Genomic DNA, 11,109 nt, shown 5'->3' on the forward strand with positions numbered 1-11,109 from the left:
TCAGTTTGAGAGGTAAAGTGGATTGGTTTAGGTTGAAATTCATCAAAATCGACTAATTTCATTTTTGTTTCAAGCTGGAGAGAAAAATTGATCCAAATCAAACCGCGCCAAGACCTATATGTAAATTCGTTCATCACTCTTTAATTTTTATTGGATTAAGAGTATATTTATAAATTGTTTTTAGTGCATTTATTAAAAATATATTTTAGTTACTGAGTGATTATAATGTGTAGTATTAATTAAAAGAGGGTAATTATATCCCTACAACAATTTTTTTTATAATTGCACCACATTTTATCTACAATGAAAGTTTTCAATATTTGTTCACTTTTACTTTTATGTCCTGCGTCGGATTGTCATTCTTAACCTTCAACTAATTAACATATTTTGTCTTTAATCATGATTTTCATCCAACTCTTCTACCGATATGCATTGAAATAATGGACAAATTTTCTTGTTTAACTTGTATATTAGCCATCATTGGTTTCGATTATTTAAAATGTGAGAGAAAAATGTATCTTTCTAATCTCAGACGTGAAAATCATATCTATCGACAAGATGTGAAAATGAATAGAAGATTTATGATAATTAAAAAGTATTGAGAAAATAAGTGTAAAAATAAGAAAGTTTTAGGGATTATATATATATATATATATATATATTGCAATAAAAATATAGTGTAATTAAAAAAAATTGTGGTTTGAATATATTTATCCATTAAAAAATCAGCAGAGAATTTTGGAGTTAATTGTTCCAATGGTTACTGAATTTAGGTCAATATCTTTGATTGGTCACTGAATTTAGATTCATGTCTTCGATTACTCATTAAAGTTTAAAATGTTGAGTTTTGACCACTGAACTTTGAAAAATATTATACATTATTCACTAAACTTTGAAAAATATTGTACATTACTCACTATAAATTCGATATTTTTCAAAATTTAATAGTTATACTAGTGAGTAACGTATATCATATTTCAAAGTTTAGTGGTCAAAACTCGATATTTTAAATTTTAGTGAACAATCTAAGACATGTATTTAAGTTCGATGAACAATTTAAGACATTGATCTAAGTTCAGTTATCAAGACTCGATATTTTAAACTTTCGTGATCAATCAAAGACATGAACTTAAGTTCAACAAACACTGGAACAATTAACCCAGAATTTTGTGATCGCCATTTTGCCCTTGTTTGATTTAAATCCGCCCGGCACTACTATAAAATCTAAAAGGGCTCCAAATTAAAAAATAAAAATCAGTAATTGCACTTCAGCTCTCTCAAATCAGTTCGATTTCCTCCTCTCCAGTTTTTGTTTTTCTCTGGATTCTACGCAACATTGTTCAGTTTCAGTAAAAATCAGGTTTGAATCTTTGAATTTATTTTATTCGTGTTCCTAGTATCCTTCGCGCTGGTTTAGGGTTTGAACAGATTTTATTATTATTATTATTTTTTGCAAGAATTTTCCCTGTTTTTAGTTTTTACCAGTGTTCATATCCATAATCAAAACTCAATCTCGTACATGCACACACAAACACAGTCTGTGGTATGAGCATGTTTATTTATCCTTGTAAAGGAAAACTCGTCTGTATGTGTTCGCGTACGAGTATGTGTATTCGTTTTTGTTTTTGAATTTTTTTGGAAATATTGACTGCAGATTTTGAAGCATGAGGTCGTTGAAGGAGGATGCATCGACCAGCACTGATCAATTAACTCATCTAGCAAGAAGGGCCGACGAAGTAAGATGATTTATCTGAAATTGATAGGCTGCGGGCTCTTTCAAGGATATTTTGTATTATTGTTTGTTTTGATGTGTTTCTTTCAAGGAAATTTCAAGTGTACTTTGTTTTGTGGAGCGCCAGTAGTTGCATGTTGTCCAATGTCTTTTTCTTTTTCCTTTTTTACATTTCTCGGTCTTATCTATTTTTAACCTTACTTTCTTGTTTAGTTATTATTCATAATGAACTGTCACCATTTCAGTATTTAATGGTTAAAATGGGCATGTGAATCTTTTACTAGAACTTAGTAAGCTAGATGACTAGTCCTCCTTTAAAGAAATTTTCAGATATTATTAACTATGAAAATGGATTGAGATAAAGTTCCATTACTTTTGTGCACGAACTCTAGCTCATGCTAAAGCATAACTGTGTTTTCAAAATCAGTCGAAGGACTCAGACATTGCTTTTAAAACTTTTAATGGTTGCTTACGATCATGTTGTTGTTACCCTTCTTTTCCCTTTCTTTTTTTAGGCACTTGACTTAATTGCAGCCGTAAAAGGACTACATGGGCTTACTTCTCAACAGCTCAGCAAGCTAATTAGGGATTCTGGAAACAATATCCTTCAGCACAGTACTGAAGACGGATTGCTTGTACAGGTTATCACATAGAAATAAAAATATCCACATTTGTGAAATAGTCATGAGTTTTGGTATTAAAATCTGCAGAAGGTATTGACACCATCTGAATACTGCAGATTGATGTGGAAAAATTTGCAAGAAATCTTCCTGCGCACCTTATTTCAGTGGTTATGGCATGGGAAAGGGAAAAATCCACATTCAAGTACTTGTTATGTGGGATCCTCCTGTTGCATTCTATGTGCGATCTTGCGTCTCGGGTGCCTAAAATTGAGCAGGTTATCAAAAGTTTGTTTTGTCCTTTATATTTTCAAGAAGTTGACAATAATGGTTAGTCTAATCAACTTGTATCAAGGGGATTTATAGTTTTATAAATTTAGCACCATGATAAAAAGTGAAAAGATTATACTTTAAATGGAATTCAAGAATGCCATATGAATGTTATCGCTAATTGGCAAAGTGCTAGAAAAACTATTTTTGGCCAAGATGATTCCCAATAATAGGAATAGGCTTGGGAAAAATATGTTTTCTTTACTGATTCAGTCTGAATGCTACATGGCTGCTCTGCTTGTAGCTTCATTAGGGAAGATTATTAGTGAAAAAAGAGGGGGATAGATAACAATATGTTCATATATGTAGTTCTAATTACATCTAATAGCTAGTTCTGGTATCAAGACATATTTATTAGTTGGGAATTTTACTCTACTATCCCTTGCACATAGGTTTTAACCGTGACAATAAATTTCCCTCCCCCATCCTTGGGCTCTTTCTTTTACAGCTCAAATATTCCTTTGTACCTACTTGATGAGTATTAGCAAGACTACCAGCTAAAGGAATATCCTTGAAATACAAAACTTTTTGAGCGTTCAAACAACATCTAGCAAGTTAATTATGGTGATGGATTTTTCTTGGTATATTTTCCAGTAATTATTCACAGTTTGTGATGGTGTTTCTTTTATTGTGGCATATGATAAGACCGGATTTCCTGAGTTGTTTTCGATGTTAATGGCATTTGGCAGTCGTTATCAACATGAACCTCATTTCTCTGCACTGTAGTCTATTTCTGAAGTTTGCTCTGATCTGCTTCATATTGTCCTAACATTCACGGATGATGTGCTATTTCCTTCTATTTACCAGGAAGTCGAATTTTCTGTCTATCATAGGCTCTTGTAGTTGATAAGTGTTTGGACATATAAACTCTCTCTTTCTTGTCTGGTTATGCATTGAATTTAATATATTAACATACAGCTCAAGGCCATTCTTATACTTGAAATCTTATGTTACAGATATTGCTTGATGATGTGAAGGTTTCAGAACAACTGATTGACCTGGTTTTTTATCTGCTAATTGTCCTTGCTTCTGACAGACAGGTACATATTCCTACTTATCTTGAATAAGTTATGCTTTATTATTGTGGACGTTGACTGAAGTCTACATTTTGTTTTTAGGAACATCAGGTTCCCAATGATATGATACTCTTGCACTCAGCCCTTGTTGCATGCAGTCTGAAATTGTTAACTGTGATAATTTCTCCACAATGGCAAGAGGTTGCTCAAGTTTTGACTGCGTATTACAAGGTAATTTTTAGTGTAATTTTCAAGTTATTGAAATATGACTGCCTGAATAAGCAGTTCCGGAAGAACTTTCATCAAGTATGGCCGCAATGACTGAAGTGCATGTCTACTTTCACATTGAACTTTATTTGACATTTAGTTGCAGTCATTCATATTGCTAGACTTCAACAATAATGTCTTTCTTGATGTTTTCGGCTGTATGTTACTTAAATTGTTGCTTGTTGAATCCATAGCTGATGATGGAGAGTTTGTGTCAGATTGACGTATTTATGGAAGCAGCGTTTACTGCAGTTTGTAAAGATATTAAGTTTCTCCAGACCAAGTTGTCTGCTCAAAGTGCTGAGTCCTCTGGAAACATTACTCCTACCAATGAAGAAACATTGAATCATCTTTGTCAACAGTGTGAATCTTCTCTGAAGTTTTTACACTCTTTGTGTCAACAGAAGTTGCTCCGCGAGCGCATTGTTAAGAATAAGGTTTTCAGTCAGAATACTTGTTTTTCCTTTTTTTCGTGGATTAAGTTGTTTGAAATTGTGATATTTGCTTTATAAGTGTGAATATGGTGAAATATACCATGCCTGAGTAAAGTTACAACAGAATTATTCTACTTGCACTTGTTCTAGTTCACCATGTAGGACCTGAGGCTTGTATTTGGCTCATAAGCAGGACGAAATCACTCTAGAATAAGGTGTGAAATGGGAAGGATTAATTCGAAAAATTAAAGAAGTCTAATTGACTTCCGTTAGTGGCAGCCGATCTGCTATGATTGTGGTTGTTAAGTAATAAGTATCTTGGCTCCCGAAGAACGTATGACTGTCGATGTGCTACCATGAGTTATTTATTATCACCTTGCAATGGAAGTATCATACCGTGGACAAGGAAGACATAAAATTTGTTTGCTTAGACATTACATTTAAACATTTCTTGGCATGAAATTAGATGTTCATTTGCATAATTACTTCATGCATATGAAATTATGAATATTTGGTCTTTCACTGATGATTGTTTATATTTACTCCAGGAGTTGTGTGGCAAAGGAGGTATCCTGCTGTTGGCTCAAGCTGTCATTAACTTAAAGATATCACCATTCTATAGTGAAACCTCCCCTTATATGGCTACTGTCTCTGGCCTGAAGTCTAAAGCTTTATCTATTGTAAGTCCAAGTGATGGATATGGCCTTCCATAATTCCTTCCATAATTTCATGACCGCAGTCTCCAGTTCTTTGAGAATCCTTTACTCCTTTCACCATGCGATATCTTTTGTTGTGCACTTCATTCATTAAATAACTGCAATTCCCCTCTCTGCAGCTCTTGCACCTTTGTGAAGCTGAAAGTGTTTCCTACCTGGATGAGGTTGCCAGCAATCCTGGAAGTCGGGATATGGCAAAGTCTATTGCATTACAGGTTGGTTCAAAGAATAATGACTACATATGATTTCTTTTTGTACCTGTAGACTTTGCTAGGTAATGCAAGTATATTTATGCTTGAGAATAGGGGATCATTTTACCGAAATCTTTAGCTTTGATGTGGAAGACATTGAAAATACCTAGGTAGGACACGTTTTGAAGTTCCATCTATCCCAAATGATTTGTGAAAGTAGTAGAGGAACTAATGATTTCCTGGAATGAAGTTTTTGGATCCTTTTTTATCCATTCTGGTTTAAATTTTAATACATTTAAATGAAAAAGAAAAAAGAATACACCAAATATATTGAATGTTTTATTCTACAATTTTAACAAATGATGGATGTTCTATCAATCACTTTTCAGTGCAGAATGATTTTTTTTAGTAAGAAACTTACTAAAGTAGACTCTTTTCTGGCATCCAGGGCTTAAGAACTCAATTACATAAATTTATTAATATTTTGATCTTACAAGGTAAAGGAACTACTGGCATGAAGTTGTCACCTGCATTCATCTGTACCTAGAGGGAATTGCGTACATCTCACTTCCGTCTTTTAAGGGTCTTGAGCATTATTAACCCATGCTGTTGTTTTAGGTATCGTAGGCTATGCTCTAATTTATTCTTCTATGGTGTGTGGGCCAAGGGTTTTATGAATCTTATAAAACATCTATTTAGGATGAATAAGTTTATCATAACTTGCAAGACAGCTTATGTATTGATACTTAACGTGGTGAGGGTTTTGCTATGCATGTGCTGATGGATTATTTTGTGAATGTGGCTCAAGAGGAATGCCTAGATTTTCCTCCTGTCAGCATTCTTCTTTTTACTTTATAGTCTTTTTGGCTTCTGTGAAGGATAAGCGCGCTTGATACTTTCCATGTATCAAGAGGACAAGGCTCCTAATGGGGGGAGGAAAGGAGAGGGTAAGCAGGCTCTTTTCACTGTGGAAGTTGTGGGTCTCTTTGCCCTTCCCATATTAGTAGCAAAAATTTCTCCACCTTTTAGTAGCTTGCGTTGTCTTCCACACTGCTTTCTTAAGTTAGTTGTTAGGCTAAGTTCACCGGCCAAGATCTCCACCTGTTGTAGTGCTGGATGTATCTATCCTCTTCACTTGGGACCTTTTTCCTTGATCACGTGATTTCTTTTTCCCACTCAAAGGGTCTGCAAAATGGTGTATATTCTTCTCTTCTTATTTCGAAAATCATTCCCTATCTTATTTCCAAGAATTTCTAGACATTTTAAAGAGTATTAGCAACCCATCTAATGAGAGCATTGTTCTGGTAACGTAACTGAAGGCATAGATAATGGTGATGGTGTCCAGTGTAGATAATGCATTTCAACATGCCCATATATTTTTTTACCTAGTGTGATCCAATATGAATAATACTCATTTGATATCGTTTGTGGTCTTCCCTGCTTTTTGCTGCTACCTTCTGAGTCTCGAGTATTTATTTGTTACATGCCCTGCTTTACTAGTGTAATTGATTGGTAGTTGAATGATTATTTTGGTTAGGTTCTTGAGCTACTGAAGAAAATGTTTGGTATACATTCCAAACTGATAACTGCTTCAAGTGAGAAAATCTATCCAAAAGGTCAATTGGAACTGAATGCAATGCGCCTGACAGACATCTTCTCTGATGATTCAAATTTTCGGTCTTTCATAATGATTAACTTTGTAAGCTTTCAGCCAATATTCATAGCTTAACGTGAATTTGTACATGTACTCACTTTATCTTGGTATTGTAATATTTATAGGAATGGTATTTTATCTATGGTCTTTCATGACTGTTGGGTTGATTATCCAAAAGAAGTCACTTTCCATCTCAAACAGTCACCAACACTAATTTGTTGTGTATTGTTTTATCTACTGGAATAGGTCTTGTGATGATGTTATTTGTGACTGTACTTGTGATGTTTTCCTTCAGACTGACGCTCTGGCATCAATCTTTTTACTCTCGCATGGAGAGTTTTTGTCTGGTTGGTGTTCATCTGATCTTCCCGTTTATGAGGATGATACGACTCTGGAGTACGACTCATTTGTACCTGCTGGATGGGTTTTGAAATATCATTCTTTGTCAAATTATTTAAACACAGAAAATTCAAAACCAACTTTTGTCCTTGCAGAATACCTCGAGCATCCTATGCACACCAGAGAACATCGTTATTGATTAAAGTAATAGCAAACCTTCATTGCTATGTTCCTAATGTGTGTCAAGGTAGATCCTTTAGTTTTTCTGTTATTTGATATCCTTGGTCTTTTTAATTATTCATATTATCTGACTCTTTGTCTCAATCCCAGATGAGAAGGATCTCTTTCTCCACAAATTTTTCCGGTGCTTACAGAAGGAACCTCAGAAAATATCAGATGCATCATCATCAATTCTTGATGCTGAAAAAGCAATTACTATTACCAAGAATTTATGTAACTACCTTTAGCTGATGCTTCCACTTTATAAAATTGCGTGTTTATTTTCCAATGAATCATTTGCATGTAGGTTCACTGTTGAGTCATGCTGAGTCCTTGATTCCTGGATTTTTAAACGAGGACGATGTGCAGCTACTAAGGTGATTTGATCTATACCTTGCTGGCGTGCTATTATCAAGCAACAATTTTACTTTTTTCTTGAATTTTATGTTCAGTTTCCTGGAATTTTCTTTGTAGGTTGTTTATAAGTCAATTTGAATCTTTATTTGCTCCTGGTGCATCTGAAGATAATCACATTCAAGTAAAACCTTTGTTCCCTTGTATATAAATACGCTTCCAATTTTATTGTTTCAAGTTTAGTTACTCTATTTTCTGCTGTGGATGCATCTTTAGCCTTGCATTATTAATATATATGATGAAATTTCATTTTGCGCCAACTCAATATGTGATCAAACTACGCTGCCGGAAGAAAATTAGGAATGTAAATTTGAGAGATCTGTATCTTGGGACAAGAAATTTGATATCAGTCATCAGGTGAATGCTAGGAATATAATTTATTCTAGTCTGAAAGAATATATTTCTATCCATAAACTATTACAAAGAGCAGTATACCTAAGATAAAAATAGAACGTTGAGGCGATATTATTGTTGTTCGTTTAATTATTCCATTTTGTACCCACTTGAGATTCTGGGTATGTTAATGCACGATTCTTTAGTAATCTGTATTGTGAGATCAGATAACTCCATAAATTTAATTCGTGCAGTTTGAAGTCGTATGTTCTGTTCTATATAGCTGGTTGAAAATTGAATTTTATGCCTTCAGGAAGTTCAAAATACAGAAGTATGCCCTTTGCCGTTGCTGACAAAAATAGCTTCGGATCATGACAATAGAAGCATTAAAGTCAAAGAGAGCATATTGGAGAATGATGCTTTTCAAGAAGTGAGTCGATTGGAGGTCAAAATCAATGGGAATGATGAATCAATTAATGTGGAAAGAAAATCTGGGAGGACTGAACAAGGTAAACCTACTGGGGGTGCCACTGAAATTGAGAGAGAGACTCAAAATTTTGAAACAAGTGGATCAGATTCGAGTTCCACACGAGGTAAGAACTCTGTGGACCGGATGGATGTTGATCACATCAAAGAGAGTGGTTTTGTAGAAAGCCAGGAGGATGAAAAGGTTGAAACCATGCATTCTGACGAGAAGCAGCAAAGGAAACGCAAGCGAACCGTCATGAATGATAAACAGATAGCACTTATTGAGAATGCACTTGTAGATGAACCCGACATGCATCGTAATTCAACTGCCTTACGATTCTGGGCTGATAAATTAACTCTTCACGTGCGTATGAATACATGTTTTCATATGCTATTATAAAAAATTTTCTTACAAAATTTAGAAGATCAATACCTTGGTTTCTTTTCTTTTATAAGAATTCTTTTCGCTTCCTTTCTGCAGGGTGCTGAGGTTACGACTTCTAGGCTAAAAAATTGGTAAGAGAACTTTCACTTATAATTTCTGTTTTAAAGACTAGGTAAATGCATGTTGAAGTGATTGATTCTCTTACCTCAAAATTTTGATATCCTGCTTAATTAACTTGCCACTAGTGAATATGCAGCATTTCTAACTCGAGAAGTTTACCAAGGATTATTTATTGGTGCTTAGTTATATGACTTGACTTGTTTTTCTTGACATAAAGATATTGATCATCTTCGAGTTTTTTATCACGCTTCAGATGGCAATTTGCATTTTTGGATCTGAGATATTTACCCAGAGACTGGATTCTAATCTACTGGTTAAAACCAAAATTCTAGAAGTGGAAATTCTTGTTTTTTTATCATTAAATACTAAAAAAATATAATAAACCCATAAGCGCATTTGCTGGTGAGTTATAAAAACCTGGTTCTTGGTGTTTTTACAGGCTCAATAACCGAAAAGCCAAACTAGCCCGTGCTGCTAAAGATGGTCGAGTGCCATCTGAAGGTGACAATCTTGACAGACAAGGCGGGCCTGGAGTCACGCTTCATTTTGACTCACCCCATTGTCGTCCTATGGAAGATGTCTACTTGCCATCTGCTACAAAAGGGGGTCGAGAAATTGAAATTACGGATACAGTATCGAGACCCAGTATTAACAAGAACTTTGGTGCTTCAATTTCACCTATAGATCTTACCCAATCAGATTTTGTTCACTTTGAGTCGGGGCAGTATGTAATGCTTGTAGGCGAGAAAGCAGAAGAGGTTGGAAAGGGTAAGGTATTTCAGGTCCTAGGCAAATGGTCTGGGAAAAACTTGGAGGGATCGGGTATGTGTGTAGTGGACATCATTGAGCTTATAGTTGATAGATTTTCCAAGGTTCTGCATCCATTGGAAGTCACTGGCTCGACTTTCGATCAGACACAGAAAAAGCTTGGTTGCATACGCGTGTTATGGGATACAAACAAGCTCTTTCCCTTGCCCTTGCCTCCTAGGTGAATTGGAGATCACGTCGAATGTAGAAAGATCTGGTTGGTGTGGTGGCTGAATTTTTATTTTGAATTATGGGTTCAAGAATGTGGAGCAAGTTTCTTGAATTCTGAGTTTCTTGCCTATTTTTTCGCAGATTGAAGCAGCTGCCACAGGGACGGGGTATTAAATCATGACGTGCTCTCTTTCATGAGGTGGACAACAAATGTGGTGGTACTTTCTGTATCATTCAGTGCTGCAAAAATTGCCTTCACAAACTAATTTCATGGCAGAATGGTCGATATTGTGGCTTCAATGCCGTGAAGTGACAAGAGGTTGATGAGCTTAGTGACGTGGCAGATATTGAGTCAAGAAACATGTAAAAGATGTATTCATTTTCCGTACTGGTCGATGTCAATACATTGGAAGATTTGCTCGACTCGGAGGAAGATTTTCTTTATTTTGATGAGCTTGCTTCTCATCATGTTTGGTAGATAGTATCAGATGATGTTAACTTCGAATGAAATTGAAGCTCATGCAGCGGCTAGAATTTGATTGAAATAGGTGACAAATAGAAAACTAATTAACATGAATAGATCATAAGACTCGAAGTTCAAAACAGCAGACAACTTTTTCTGAAAATTATAAACAAGAAATATACAAATCTATGGGAGGACAAAAAATTAAACCAGCAGCTCCACATACATCTGTATATCAGTTACGCATTTATACTGGGTGTACAAGATCTACAAAGCAACAAAATGGAGAGGCTACTTTCTAGTCCAACTGCTAACTTACCTACCACTCTGTATGAAAATATGTGACCAAAAATGGAACCATCTGTCAAATACAACATTGTCATTAGACGGCAAATGCCACTCCACAATACTTACCTGTACTTTGTAAAGT

The 11,109-nt window shown here is 35.1% G+C and overlaps 1 protein-coding gene across 2 annotated transcripts; it reads left to right on the forward strand.

The window, feature by feature from the left end:
- The first annotated feature begins 1,224 nt into the window (after nt 1-1,224).
- Nucleotides 1,225-10,761, forward strand: LOC111379594 (nodulin homeobox). 2 transcript variants are annotated; one of them, XM_023003000.1, is made up of 19 exons: nt 1,225-1,360; nt 1,655-1,736; nt 2,248-2,373; nt 2,472-2,630; nt 3,639-3,722; nt 3,801-3,929; nt 4,160-4,402; nt 4,948-5,079; nt 5,235-5,330; nt 6,844-7,005; nt 7,256-7,356; nt 7,455-7,546; nt 7,630-7,752; nt 7,826-7,895; nt 7,993-8,056; nt 8,579-9,097; nt 9,215-9,249; nt 9,678-10,262; nt 10,358-10,761. In XM_023003000.1, exons 2-18 carry the CDS (start codon nt 1,665-1,667, stop codon nt 10,228-10,230), a joined length of 2,760 nt encoding a protein of 919 aa, XP_022858768.1. In that variant the 5' UTR covers nt 1,225-1,360; nt 1,655-1,664; the 3' UTR covers nt 10,231-10,262; nt 10,358-10,761. The 2 variants fall into 2 exon arrangements, with proteins under 2 accessions (XP_022858768.1, XP_022858769.1); XM_023003001.1 differs by having other exon boundaries at nt 4,184-4,402.
- Nucleotides 10,762-11,109: the final 348 nt, after the last annotated feature.

This window comes from Olea europaea, unplaced genomic scaffold, assembly GCF_002742605.1.
Source record: "Olea europaea var. sylvestris unplaced genomic scaffold, O_europaea_v1 scaffold2007, whole genome shotgun sequence".
Classification (NCBI taxonomy): domain Eukaryota; kingdom Viridiplantae; phylum Streptophyta; class Magnoliopsida; order Lamiales; family Oleaceae; genus Olea; species Olea europaea.